General features: G+C 34.8%; 1 protein-coding gene across 2 annotated transcripts in view; it reads left to right on the forward strand.

The window, feature by feature from the left end:
• Positions 1-15,748, forward strand: part of DYNC2H1 (dynein cytoplasmic 2 heavy chain 1) — a 176,490-nt gene that overhangs the window by 106,843 nt on the left and 53,899 nt on the right. For both annotated transcript variants that reach the window (XM_037375820.1, XM_037375819.1), the window contains exons 79-82: positions 411-566; positions 2,566-2,641; positions 4,732-4,943; positions 6,785-6,889. In XM_037375820.1, coding sequence (XP_037231717.1) covers positions 411-566; positions 2,566-2,641; positions 4,732-4,943; positions 6,785-6,889 — 549 coding nt within the window. The remainder of the gene's footprint in view (positions 1-410; positions 567-2,565; positions 2,642-4,731; positions 4,944-6,784; positions 6,890-15,748) is intronic.

Genomic DNA, 15,748 nt, shown 5'->3' on the forward strand with positions numbered 1-15,748 from the left:
CTAGCTAATAGAGTGCAGTGATGACATAAGGTCAGTTGGCTCTGATCAAAGAAATGATAATTGGTAGTTGAGCTTGTAAAATCAGAAGAAAGGTTCTTGTTCTTGAATACATTGAATTTACTTTTATGCTTACATATTTTGATATGTTCTTTTACTAAGTTCTTCTTCTGTAGTCAGTCCTGTCAGTTAGTCCTGGTTACAATTTCCTTCAGTATGTTTAAGTTATTTTCAGTATAATATCATTCTGTTGTTAGGCCATTTATTACAAGCAGATTTTTTTTCTCCTTAAATTCTATGAAGTACTGTTTGTCATATCATTAACTTAAAAATTGTAAGTTAGAATTTAAGAAAGCTGTACGTAAAAGTATTGAGTTTTCTGTTTAGAACAGTGTTTTTTCTTTCCAATGCAGGCACCTCCAGGCCTCAAAAAGAATCTCTTGCGAACCTATGAATCCTGGACACCAGAGCAAATTAATAAAAAGGGAAACTTGTCTCGAGCACATTCTCTCTTTTGTTTAGCATGGTTTCACGCTATATGCCAAGAAAGAAGAAATTATATTCCTCAGGTAATAAATTTTTTGCTACCTTTTTTTAAAATTTACCCCATTTCTTAGGTTTTATATTTGGAAGTATTTTTCGTCAGGTATGTGTTGGGTCATGTTCAGAGGTGAGAAAATTTGTATACTTCTAGCGCCTGCTTTCATTATTGTCTCTGAATTAATTGCAAAATAAGATCTTGGTGCCCTAAATTCTGTCCCTCTGAAAACTGCTACTGCCTACATGGGATTATGTTGTGATTTGTGTCCTAACTGATACTGATGCAAGAGTGAGGTCCCATGGAAAAGATTCTGTGAATCCAGTTTGTTTAGAACAGGAAAGAATAGTCTGGAAACGTACATGATTGAATGGAAGATATGAGAAAAGAGACATTTTGGTGGGAAGGAGATGACTTTGTCTACTCTTTCTGCACACAAACCCTGTTCAAGGAGAGAAGAACGAGGGAACTCATTTCTTGTGAGGATTATAATGGGTTTCAGAGAATGTGTTTTTTTCTTAGATAAATTTTTCTTTAAAGCAAACATTTCTTTCTGGCTGCAGATGCTTAAATTAAACAGAAGAAAACCCCAGCCAACAAACTATTCTATGTCTTGTTTATTTTATTCAGACTAGGGGTGAAATTAACCTGTCATCTGAAAGACTTGATCTCATAGAGCCTGGAATGTTTGAGAGTGTTTTGCTAGTTTTGACTTTGTGGTTTATAAGGTTGTTTGCCTCTTCCAGTAACAGACTTTGAATATGGTGTTCAAGAAGTAAACTAGGTGAAAATATTGAAAGTACTTCTTTGTCACATGAACTCTCATTTGGCTTTCTTCAAATTCAATTTCATTTACCACCAGCTTTCCAAGTGACGCAAACTAGGATTACTGCTTTCTCCATAATTCCAGTGTGACTGTTTGTCTCCTGTGCATGCTTAGTGATGGTTTTATATTTTACTTAAGATTACCAGTTTCCAGCATTGCTGGACTGCAGTTTAATCTGAACTAGAAGCTCTTGTATTTTATAATGAATTTCAGGTTGTCTGGAGTCCATGTACAAACCTGTCTAAAAAACATACACTGTTGGGAGACTGCGGCATCTTTCCAATTTGTGACCTTCAGGGTGACTGGTGATAGTTTGATTGTGATCTTTGAAGCAGCTGCAGTCTTGACCTGAGACTGTATCCATCTCACTGGATATGTGCCTATTATCTGGAACATTTACACGGTTTTCATCATGAATCATATACACCTGTTCCTATAATATGGTGCATATGCCAAGGTACAGCTGTAAGAAGATACAGCAACAGGAGGTACCTTTGAGATCTGAATTTCCTGAGTTCTGTGTCATATATCAATATCAATATTTATTTATACTTATCCATTTACATGTAAAGTTTTTTGCTAGAATTACGCACACATTACACATGAATGCTATATAAAGAATAATGCCACCAAGAACAGAAGGGAGGTACAAATTGAGAGTGATTAAAATATGTAAGTGGTGGTCAGCATTTGTGCTGTAATAGTAGCAGTCATTGCTTTTCTTATTATAATTTTTTAAGTCAGTAGAGAAGTGACATGAATTAAGGAATAAGATAATGAAAGTATAATGTAGACTGTGCTTGAAGAATCGTACCTATTTATGAAAATCCAAAGGAAACTGAAATACAAAAAAGCCCTCAGTAATAAAATCTTAATTTAATGCATGACCTAATCACAGATGTCAGCCAGTTTTAGTTGAAGTGAATACTGTTAGGAAATAATATAATCTTAAGTTTACATTCCTCATACTGAATGGATTCTAGTTTGTGTAATCATGTAAATTTATACGTACTGAATGAGCTGAATTTTTTTTTTATACTGCCTCGATTGAATGTTTTCAAAGATGCACTTTAGAGGACATAGGTTGTCTCTTCTTTCATTATTAAGTATTTTACAGTATTCAGTAATTACATAATATTTGTATTTTACTTCATCATCATCATCATGTGACTAATTAAATTCTTTGGATTTCTTTTAATGGTAGGGTTGGACCAAGTTTTATGAATTTTCTTTGTCTGATCTCCGTGCTGGTTTTGACATTATTGATAGACTCTTTGAGGGTAAGCCACTTCTTAAGGAAAGATTTCTCACCTCTGTAATGTTACCCCTCTGAATGTCTCTCCTTTAAAATTCTTAGAATATTAAAAAAATTCACAGTAATTTTTATAAACTGGTTTCCTTGCCTGATTGTTTTGTTTTGAGTTTGGACTGTGGGGCCATTCTGTTTAAAGGCTGCTTTGAACATTTTGCATTTGAATCTTCATTGGAACATTTTCACAAATATAAACATATGACGAGGTAGGTAGGTAATTACTTCAGTATGGGAAATAGTCTGACCCTCAAACAGCTGCATTTAGGCTTATTAGACTTTTCTGGATGTAGATCCAGACTCTGAGGGATATGGCTGTTTTAGTAAATGAGTAAGGGCTGAACACAGACTCAAAAACTATTCCATGATCAGGTTATTTTTTTCCTATATTTGCTTATACAGACTGGTATTTTTGTAGGCAGCAACAAGGCATGGTTTGTCAGATAGCAGAGCCTGGGGACTCTCCAATAGGCAGCAGGTAGGATGTTACCTTATTTCAGGGCAAAAGAGAGTTTAGATGTATGGATGCAAGCCACCTTGTGCCATCTGACCTTGCAAATAGGACCTGTCCATTTTACCATTAGTAGAGAACTTGCAGGAAGAGCTTGATCTTTCTACAACACTTGGGTAACAGTGAAGATGCTGCAAGGCTCATCACCAGTAAGCAAAGTTAGAAACACAGGGTGAATCATAATTCCATTTTTGGGAGGTTGGATAAACTAATAGTTTCTTTGTGCCAAGAACTGTTCTGCTGAGCTTGAGTCCAGAGTAATAAACAGGAAATGCAGAAGTGCCTGGAAGATGAACAGAAGTGCCTGGAAGATGAAGTCTTCTGTCCCCCATATTTTGAATAAATGAATTGAAAATTAATTGAATATCAATGAAATCTTCATAACGAAACTCACTGTTAGATAGAGCCTACTTCATTGTTCTGTTAAGTAGTGTAGTCTGTTAATGCTAGTTAATATGAAATAGATAATTAAAAAAAATCTTTGCATTTTATATAATTTCAAAGTAAAGTTAGGAACTGATGTTTAGAGATGGTGTATGATCATTGACTTAAATTAGATTTATGGATGATTAATACTTCTGGAATTGCACCTTAGTTATACAGACTTGAAACGCAGTCATGTAAAGAAGTTCGAGCATTAACCATCAATGATAATCATTAATCTAATCATTAACTGTTGCTGTGAAGATAACTCTTCTTTGAAAGCAATGATTGAGGTGTTTGGAAACAATAGTTACCACCAATAAATGCCCCCCCCCCCCCCAAAAAAAAAAGTAATTACTGCTTCGTTTTTTCAAGGGACTTTAAGAAATACCTTTTTGCTCAAGTTTTACCTGCGTGTGAAAGCTATGGAGTATAAGTAGATCATTGTCCCATGTTGTTATTTTGGAAAACTGTGATAGAAGGGAGGGAAAATAAGTTAATTTGAACTTGTGGGATATAACTAAGCCAGAGTAATGTAATTGCAACATCAGTCTGGCCAGGAAACTAATAGTAACGTCTTAGTTTTATGTGCTATGTTGTGTGATTTATAATGATTTACAGAGTACCTGTCCTGGACCTCTTTGTGTGTGAAAGATATGACATTTCCAGTAATGTTATCTATTTTGAGCATGACCTCATTTTGCTTCAGTCAATCAGTTTTTTATGAGATCAGATGGTACTTTGACACAAAATAGTGTACAAAATTTTGAACAAGGGAAATTGTTTTTATTTATGACAGAGGAACACAAAATGCTAATAGCATCAGTTCTGAAATGCATATAACCAATTGGTTTATCTCCAATAAAAAGCACTTCAAGACCTAATTAATATTTCTAATAACTCATTTTGAAATACAGTAAGCATTTGTTTTATCAATGACATGTATTTACAAACCTGTTGAAGTTTCTTCAACTCTTACTATTTGGTACTATAGAAGAAAAACAATTTGAATTTAATTATTTAATGTCTTTATATTTTTCATTGAAGAACTGCAATGACAAGAAGAAATGCTTATGATGCAATGCTATCCATTGATGCAAAACTAATATTAATTAAATAATTTATAGGTTCCAAAGATTTTCAGTGGGAATTTGTGCATGGTTTGTTTGAAAATGCAATTTATGGAGGCCGTGTAGATAATTACTTCGATATGAGGGTTCTTCGGTCCTACTTGGAGCAGCTTTTCAATTCACGAGTCATTGGCAGTTTAAATGCTAGAGGCAAGAAGATGACTAGTTTCCCGTATGCAATCTCCTTACCGAATTCCTGCAGTATTTTGGTAGGTATACATCTTCTATCACCTAATATAGAAAAACCAAAATAAGGTATTTACAGGGATTATTCTTGAAAGTATTCCCACAAAGAAAACCAGCGTTACAATCCAAAGGATGCCTCCATTTATTTAAGACTTCTTTTGTGTGGAGCACTAATTTTTAAGTTGCCAGAACTGTTCTGCTAGTCTGTTCAATCAGTCTCCTATTTTATGATACCTGATTGGACTACGGTGCAGAGCAGCATAGTTATGAAGAGCTGAGTAAAAGAAATAGGGTCAATTTATGGCAAAGACAGATATCATTACATTTATATATAACTTAATATGTTAACATAATAGCACTTTTGTACAGACTACTAAGCATTCTTATAACTTCCAGATTATATGGGAAAATCTAAATATATCTCCTTATTTGCAAAATATATCAACATTCTGACAGAATCTGCTAACATGCCCTGAAGGGTGGATGACATTTTATTTCGAGATGAATATGCATTCTGATTCTCCTTTAGTATTCCTCTAGTGTAAACAAGAGAGAATTCGACAGTCTAAAGAACTGATTTCTCCCTATCCTTTCACATACAGTTGTTACTATTACGATTCATTTGCATTTTAATGTAGGCCTCCATGCTAGATCTTCAATACGAGTTGATGTAAATGGAATTATACCAGTTAAAATAAATTGCTGTTGTTTGGCATTCTCTACCTGGATTCTGAGTGTTTAGGTTTGGGGGTGCTTTATTTTTTTACTTTAAATATGACAATTGTTTTCTATAGTTGTGCTGAGTTAATACCATAAAGAGAGAAGGAATAAACGAATCAAGTTGGTCTCTATTCTTGTAGATAATACGGTCAAATAGATGAACCTTTCTTCTTGCCTGCAATGCATTTAATATATTTCCTTTAGTTGTATGATTATTTATGTGAGAGTTCGTACTTTTATGTCTTAAATAATTTTCTGCAACTAGTTTTGATTAGTAGAACACTAATAATAAAGCTAAGTTTTTATTACCAAAGTTAATTGGAATAATATCTCTTACTAAATAGCGTTCCCTTGGTGTTTGGTGTAGAAGTCTGCTACTATTGTTATCTCTGAAGTGAGATTCCCTGTCAAAGTAAATTGTGCACACCTAGGACATGCTCCTGCAAGCCAAGGACAAAAGGCACATGATACAATGCAATAGGGAAGAGCCATACTTTCAAATAAATATTTTTGCCTTCAAAGCCACATAAAAGAGACATTCAGCACCATTAGTCTACCTTAGTCTGCAAGGCCTCTTTCTGTTTTGTACAAGAGTGACATCACTAGTGACTATTACACTATAACAACTATTGATGCTATTCTGCATCTCCCGTGATCACACAAACCTATTTTTACCTGAATTATTTCCCTTTCTTTGAGTGGTAATATATTCATAGATTTAAATAGAAGTGAATGCTCTTCATTTTATAAATATGTATTATACTCTATTATTTGAATTCCAAATGTCAGAATCTTTTTTTATATTGTTATATTGATCTTACTTTTAAGTTTTCAACAGAAGTATTGTAAATACTTTTCAGAGTCAGTCAGCATATTTTTCTTTTCAGTTGATAGCATCACTGTAATGAGAATTACTTTTTGCTTTTTTAGAGTGGAAACTCTGTATAAAAGAAGATAGTTTTTTATTAAATAAAATTGAGAAATTTATAAATAAGGTTACCAAGATATGTCATGTGTTATATACTTGCTTTAATCTTTGTGTTATGCAGTGCACTTAATGAAATTCTTTTCAGCATACACTGTTAATTTCTTGAGCTGAAAAAAAAGTTCCCTCGATTACATTTATTCTTTGCTTTTAATGCAGGATTATCGTAATATTATTGAAAGCCTTCCAGAGGATGATAAACCTGACTTTTTTGGCCTGCCTGCTAATATTGCTCGTTCATCACAACGTATAATCAGTTCCCAGGTAAAGTTTCATTTTTCATTGACCTCTGAATCTTTTCTGCATCCAATATAAGCTAGAGAACCCAACCACCTGTTCATAGATATGAATTTCCTTAAGAAAGTCAGAGTAAATGGAGGGGGTTTTGGAATATGTTGCTTTTATCTGTAGAATATATTAATATAATAACAGTTGTATTTAGTTACAAGTATATTTGTTTAGGATTTAAATAAACAAAGAATTATTCAGAAAGTTTACAGCAATATAATTCAGTTCATATTGAATAGTATCTATGTATATAAGTAGTATCACTAGTTCTATTTATACTGTTGATCTAACTCCCATTAATGGTATAGTTCTTACAGCTGCTGTTCACTGCAAGTTATGGTTTTAGTTTTGGTCATCAAATTCTAATACAGTAGTTTGACAGCTAGAATATGAGTAACATTTTATGCTTTTTCTGAAGGAGAAATTCTGAAGAAATTCCCCAGTAATCAGAATTCTATCTTTACTATTAAAATGTGAAATTTTCTTCTGGGGAAAAAAAAAAAAGAAAAAAAAGTCTTCTTACTGGAGAATAGCATATAACTACTTAGGCATGTCATAATGAAATTCTCAACATAATGAAAAGTATGTTCCAGGGGTTATGTAGATCTTAGTTTAAAAATTTAAATATTTTCATTATTGCTTTAGCCGTAAGATACGGCAGATGGCTATATTATAGTCAAAAATTCTCAACTCTCATTTAATTGCAGTCTAGTGCCAGATTTGAATATATGTTTAATATGTGAGAATGCAATTCTTTTAGTGCTGGAGTAATAGGCAATAATAAAAAAAAATTCACCTCCTTGTTTTAGAGTTGTATGTATAAACCTCAGACTTGGGTAAGTGACGTGGGTCGCCCATTATGACGGGTACTATTAAAGGCACAGCTGGGAAGCTATTCTTCTCACCATTTGTGTAGCCAGAAAATACTGAGTGTCTCTATTATTCTCCTCATAATTTCTATTTTGTCAATTTAAGAAGGGAAAAGATGAAGTGATTTGAACTCTGAATGGCTTCATCATCAATATGGTGTTTGGTTTGTTGGACAAAGCTTTTCATAGTCAATACTTTACCACTTCCCTTAGGTGTCAATTCAGTTGCCTAAAAATTGGTATCTTGCATCATATGGAAATGCCCTAGTGTATTTAATATACCTACTAGCAGTTGCCACATATGATACAGGACCCAAGTGAATAATTTTTCTTGTCGGGCTAGCAACTGGAAGGCAGGGGCAAAATGGCACTAGAAGCCAGTGTTTAAATAACTGGTTCCCACAGCTTGTGTACCCTGATCCAGGAAAAGCATGGATCTGTAGGTCCTGTGTAATATCTGCCTATCCTTAACATTTTCTTGGATAACATACAGACTCTCAAATGGCATTATGTGTAACAACTGAATTGAACCATTAAGGCCTAGAGTCCAGGGAGGAGTTTGACTGAGAAGTGGCTGTATCTCAGCTTGAGTTAAAATTTGGTAATGCTCACAGGCAAGTTAAAGTCCACCTTTTGTTTATTCAGGTTTGCTGGGCATTCTAATACCTTTTAGCTCAAATATGGAGCAAGTTCAGGACTTTGAGGCAAAGCTTAAATTCTGTATTTCATTTTTTTCCCATTGCTTTTTAGTTAAGTCTGGGTGAGAGCACACGATAACTGTATAAATGCAATTAAACATAAATCTTTAATTAGTGATCAGCATAGTTTATTGGATTGGTAAATTGCATCAGATAACATGAAATTAAGAACTTTATATCAGAGCTGTGAAGTGAACTGGTCTTTATATTAAGGCTTTCTTTAATTTTCTGCACAGCCCTAGCATAGTGTCTTATATAAGTACAAATTACGTGGGGGAAAAAAAAAAAAAACCAACAAAAAAATCGAAGCATAGAATACCAGATTGGAAGGAACTTCAAGGACTGTCTGGTCCAACCTTTCTTGGCAAAATCAAATGGAAGTTCCCTATAATTGGAATTCCCTATAATTTCAAGACTTAGAATTACAGTTTTAAAAAAGGTATCTATTTGTTTGCTCACATTCGCCTAACAAGGGCTTCATGCAGAAATTTGTTGGTATAGACCTTTGCTCTGTTAAAAAAAAAAAAATTGGCTTTGTTGAATATCAAATATAGTACTGGTAAATCTGTTTAAATACATCTGTTCACTTAACTTGACAATACAGCTATGGATTTATTTGTTTTATTAGTAGCACACAAAACTGTAAAGCTATATAAAGACAAATCAGTAGGATGAGGGTGCATGGGTAATACACTGAGCTTGAGAACTCCTCTATTCCAAAGACAAAAATTGCAGCAGGACTCAATGTACCTCTCTGATTTTATCTTAATATCTTTTATGTAAACATTAACTTTAAACACTTTTGTTTCTGTCAGATGCACTGTAGACTGCTGATTATTTTATTTATTTCAGGTACGCTCACATAACTTGTTAAGAGCTGCAGTTGTTAAAAATGTTAGTATTTGAAAATAAGTCCTTAGTTAACCTCCATGCAATCAGAATAGATTCATAGTTCCTTTGTGAAAGGAAATAGGTAATGAATGCAGTTACATGCAGACTCACACTCTACTGAACTGGTTCATCATAGCGTTGATTATAACCTATGAACTACGGATTATAAACTTGAAAATATGAGACTGTTGTAGTTACAGGTTTGTGAGATGCTTCTTTGTCATATGAGAGATTTCCTTATCCTTCCAGTAATAGTTTTGGTACTTCTTTAAGCTTTAGGCAATTTAGGTAACTGAAATGGGAGATTTTTCTTAAATTGTCTTTCTACCAACCATGAATCCTACTTTCTTATTTCTGAGCTATGAATCCCATTTCGTAACAGTTTGGCAGCTGTCTTAGATCCATAGGTGATCCCATGCCATGGTTCACAATCTGAAATGGAATGATTGCCTTCTAACAGAAGTGTTTCTCATAAATCCATTGTCAAGCTAAAGCAGAGAAAAGCTGAATGAATAAGGTAGTGAGAAATAAATTGCTACCAGCTCAGTCGCCGTGTCACTAACACCAGAAAGGTGAAATTTAATACGGTGTCTTCTACTTCACTGATTCTGTGCTAAGTATGTGGTATATTCTCTTACAATTCATGTCTACTGTCCCATGTAGTTTCTCATCTACTAGCTGTTGTCATTCCTCTGTCTGTATTTTTACTAGCATCTTTTTCCTTGTGCAGATATACACAGAACTGTATCTTCCTCACCACTGAACACAGAATTAGGGGAAGTAGTTTTTCTCTGAAACTTACATACTTGGAAGTTACTTGTCTAAACCAACTGATAGCAATTTTGACTTTAGTCATATGTTTGGGCTCAGAGATTTAAAATAATCATTCGGATATACATTGACTTTAAATAAATTCTAATTAACAATCTTTTTATCAGTTCAAAATTTTTTTACCTAAATATTGAAACAGGTAGCACTATGATCTATTCTATTAACCACAGAGTTAAACTAATGTAATTCTGTTAAAAGAAATCTGGTAATATTTTATTACATTGTTTCACTACACAAGATAGAATTGGATAATAGAAATGTAGATTTTTATATAGACTTGCTATTAATTTTATTTACATTTGATGTATAGAAATGGTAGTTTGTATTGATGCAGCAACACTTTGCTGTAGCAGAAATTTGCTGCAGCACACTGCAGCAATTTGCAGTCATGCAGAGATTTCTTCTGTAACCTACTGCATTGCTGATGTCTGGCTAAACCTAAAACAGCACTAAAAAGAAATGGACTTTTTTTCAGTAACCTTGTAAATATTGATTATATTCACAGCTTTTCTGTTTTCCAGCAGAGAACTTAAATTCTAATTTAAAAGCTGAATATCACTAGCTGTATTATTTTAATATTGGCAATTACTAGAATTCAATTAATAGAAATTTCATCTTACGATATTCTGTAGTGTAATTCAGAGAGGATTAATGCTGCGTGCATATGGGTAAAAGCCGTTTTGTTTTTAAGGAAATATTAGACTTGAATAAATGTGATCTTTTCAGAAACATGACAACGTTTTTTTCTATATTTTGTCCTAAGTTGCTTTATGTAAGTAGAGCTAGGTAAATTTTTAGAGGTCGTATTTCTAGATTTCACTGTGGCTCTTTGGTTCTGCCTTACCTACTCTCACAACGAGCCTTTGATACATCATCCCTTAGGTTGAATATAGTCATGAATAGCCTTCCGTCTCTTGCTTTGTTCTCTCTGCCGAACAGTGCAGTTAAAATAGAAAAGAACTCAGCTGACAGTGCAGCTGCCGGAGTCGACATAGCTCGTCCTGTCTATTTTACACCAGGTAGAGATTTTCTGTACAGCTGCAACCCAAGTTTACTCACACTCAGCAAGAGGTCTCACCATTTGGTTGCAGTCATGCTCCTTTCTTCTGGTCTGATAAACACTGTATTTTTGCCTGCATACTGGCCTGTGTTCAGGTGGTTTAATCTCCCAGTCTAACCTATAACCAATGAGAAGAGCAGTCAGAATATGTGGAGGTTTGCTTTAGGTTGCAGATGGATGAGAAGGGTCTGTAATTTAGATCTCTCCCCAGTCACCTTCTTGCAAAGCAGGCTTTTGGCTTTGATGTACTTGTCTCTTATTCTTGGGACCATATTTCTGTTCTTTCATGAATTCCTATGAACCAATTTCATCCTTTATTATAATTTTTAATAGAACCATACATAAAGTGTCTTAGTCAAAATAACATTTATCATATGTGATAAATAGATTTTTTTACAGACTGAAACAGACAGGCCTGCGTATGTATTTTTACACTTAGATAAGCAGTAAGAGCTATCTTGTTCTGTGCAGGATTATACTTGCAACTAATATGTCTTACTGCCAGTAACCACCCTAGGAAGGTGAAATGAGAACTCAGGGCCATTGCTTTGTCTCCCTCCTTTCTTTGCACAGCAGACTTAGTCATTACAGGCACTCCTTAGAGAGTGTAACATTTGAAGCCTTCTGTTAGCGCTGTGTGATCCCATCAAACCCTGTCAAATGGCTATGCCTGCAAATGACTACAGCCTGTAACTAGTAGCTATGTATGATCAGTTGACTGGTTAAATGAAACATTCTCCAATAATATAGTAAACATTTTGTGAAAAAAGCCATTCAGTAACTGCCAAGTTATCCAAGACTCTTTCAATATGACTGCCGATGATAATCAGTATGGCTAGCAGTGAGTTTGCTTAATGCTAATTTCTATATAGAATACTGTCTATAATTAATAATATCTTGCATCAGGAACTCGGTGTTCTTTTACACATACAGATTCATAAAGCCTCACAGAGACTATTGTATGACACAGGTAAGTCTCAGTAAGGTTAGAGAATGTGGTTTTTTGGTATTTTCATGGTCAAATGAATACGCTTTCTCACACATATCACGCAAGGATAAAGGATAGTTACAGTCTCTCTGCATACTAGTACAGCATCTTGATTCTTCTGTGTCCACCATGCCAGTAATGGCAAGTGGAAGGCAAGCCTGTAGACTTACAGTTCACGTTTTAGGACCTCTTGTGGGTGATTGTGCATACCTAATTGAAACCCGCATTTTAAACTTTGTGTGGAGGACTGTCTCCTATGACTGGGACCCCACACTGGAGCAGGAGAAGAGAATGAGGAGGAAGGAGTGGCAGAGACAACATGTCACGAACTGACCGCAACCCTCATTCCCCATCCCCTTGTACCACTCAGGTGGAAGAGACAGAAAAGTTGGGAATGCAAATGAGCCCAGGAAGAAAGGAGGGATGGGGGCACAGTGTTTTAAGATTTAGTTTTATTTCTCATTATCCTGCTCTGATTTGATTGGTACTAAATTAAATTAATTTCCCAGGCCAAGTTTGTTTTTCCTGTGACAGTAATTGCTGAGTCATCTCCATGTCCTTAACTCGACCTACAAGCCTTTTGCTATATTTTCTCCCACCACCATCCTGCTGAGGAGGAATGAAACAGTGGCTTTGGTGAGCACCTGACAGCCAGGCAAGGTCAACCCACCGCATCTTCAAAGTGCTTAAAAGCATCACAGATGTAAAATAATCCTTTGGGCTTCAGATTGAAGAGCCCACAGACTATACTTACCAATTTTTAAATGAAATAATATAAAATTATTTAATTATCGATTTTATATACCAATTAAAATGTTGAACTGTGAATACTCATAACTTCAAATAAGTGGATTCCAATTCATTCCAACTGAAGTTGCTGGGAGTATTTCTCCTATATTTTGTCCTTTGTAATTTTATTTGATTTTGAACCGAACCAGTGATACTCCGCACTTCTGATGGTTCAGATTTTGCAGCAGCATTACTTGCTTTAATAACCTGTTTCAGACAAATTTTGTAGTCTCGAATATAATCTAAATCAGACTAGTATTTTCTGTGGCAGAGTAGAGGATATAGGGCAATTTAATTTTCCCAGATACATTTCTCTCAAACACAGTTGCATGCTTGTCTCCACCTGTTTTGTCTCAGAGTGATGGGAATCCCTCTCACTTCTCCCAGTTAGCAAGTCCGTTATTTTTATTATCTGAAAGGAATTGCAGAAGGATGGTTCCTTGCAATACTCCTTTTTCTTTTAATCCTAGATATTTATCTCAGCTTCTTTGATAGTAATTGATTCTGCTTTTCTGTCCCATTTAACTACTCTCAAAATATCTTCATTGAATCTAGCTGGTATTCATGAAGGCACCATAAAACTATGAAGAGTGAAACAATTCCTGTAACATTAACATGCTTTTTTTATTATTATTGTTAACAAGAGAACTGGCTTGCTCTTTGACATATTTAAATGAATGCCTTTCCCATCATGGTATACTCTAGGTGCTCTCTTCTGACCTTCTGTCCCTCCATTTCTCTTTGGACTTTGGTCATCATGACCTGAACAAACCTAGTTTAAAGCTCTGCTTGCCAGTAGCAAGCCTGTCGGCAGATACTCTTTTTACATTTTGTCAAATGGATGATGTTGTCTGCCCCTGGCTTGTCAGTCTCTCTCAGACAAGGTGTAACAGCCATGACAGCCAAAGTCATGTCTGCAGCAGCCCAGCTCTGCAACTAAGTGTTGTGACCTGGTTCCATGGTCATATGCATCCATTTGTGTCCCATTCCCTTCACAAGCAGAACTGGGGAGAACACCACCTGAGTCCCCATGGCCAGGGTCATCTACCACTTCCTCTGAATGGCACTGGTTCTGATCCATGAGTCAGACTCAGGTAGCCCACATGCCTCCCTGGCAGAATTTTTCTTCTTCACCTGTTTCTACTCATTCTGCAATTGCACATCTGCAGGTGGAGAAAGAGCCTTTTCCTTCTTGCTGGAAGTCACAACCTTCTTTTATTTACCAGTATGGACATAATCTTTCAGGTGCTCAATACAGGATGGCAGATAAACTAACATAACACAAAAAAACATTTTCTATACTAAGGATGCTATTAATCTAAGAAAGCTTTATTTTTCTCAGAATTAGGTGCCTAATCTTATGGTTATCTAGGCTTCCTGTATGTTACAGTCCATCTCCAAAGAATAACACATTCATACCGGCCACAGAGTGAATTATATAGACCTGTGAAATCCTGTTTTCTTCATTAATACTATCTGCAGTTAATATTTTAGTATTTCTTAAAATATCTCCTGTGTTAATACCAAATACTTTATTTACATGTTATTCTTTAATACATTTTCCATGAGGCAATGGTATTTCAAAAATTGTATTTTGTGAAATGAAAGTGTATCTTTGTAATACACAGAGGGGTTCTGTCAGATTTGTAGTTCAACTCTTAAAGGATATTTTGTTTAAATACTACTAGAAAAGACTTGTGATGTATTTAATGATTGAAACCACTTCAAATTCCCCTGATCAATATTAGAATAATCTCATGTGAATTTGTATTTCTTTTAAATGTCTAGGTACTGGGAAAGAAAAATATAAGGCCAATTCAAAGCCAATTGGATTTTAAAAAAAAAGCCCCAGTGTAATTCCTCTTATCTAACTTGAAAGATAGGAATATTAGCCACCTCAACTAATTATCCATTTTTTTGTTACTAAAGAAAGGCAAGCAGCTACAGGGAACAATTTGTGCCATTCTTAGCTAGGCATCTGAAATAAAGGGGGGGGTGAATCATCAATTGGAAGTACCTATTTCTTCCCATTGAACTTTGGGTCAAGCTCTGAAATAATATCAACGGTATTTCTAAAAATTGTATATTGAACATTTTAATGACTATTTAAGAGATGAAAGAAAATTGCCATAACTACCAGGTGGTTGGTCACGCAGGAATAGGAGGGTATCTTTTCTACTGGAAGCTGGAGTATTTGAAAAATGAGGTATTCATTGGGACAGGAATTGAAACATAGTTGTTTCTCCCATTTCTGCATTGAGCGTTGTAACGATACAAAGTGAAAATTCAAGCATCTTAAAGCATTGCTTTCTCTCAAAAATGTTCATAATTTTCTTAGAAATGCCAAGAAGTGAAAAAGGGATTTTATTAATTAGTAAACATATTTGTTTGTTTGTTTGTTTTCCAGGGCAGTGAAAGACCAACACATTTCAAATTTAATTTGTTTGTTACAGTTTTATGTTACAACTGCTAAAGCAAGTGAATGGTTTCTACAACTAATTGTGCATCTTTAGGCAAGGCCATCGTTCACATTAATGATGTCTTGTGAGATTGACCTGTTTCTTGTTCACTGACTGGAACTTTTCAAGATTGCAGCTTGAGATTAAGAAAAAAAATTTAAAACAAATTAAAAATGTAAATGCCATCTTAAGTTAATTTTAACACATGAGAAACAGAAGGAAAGCCATGCACACCAATATGAGGTAGCAT

This window comes from Falco rusticolus, chromosome 2 (assembly GCF_015220075.1).
Source record: "Falco rusticolus isolate bFalRus1 chromosome 2, bFalRus1.pri, whole genome shotgun sequence".
In the NCBI taxonomy this organism is placed as follows: Eukaryota; Metazoa; Chordata; class Aves; order Falconiformes; family Falconidae; genus Falco; species Falco rusticolus.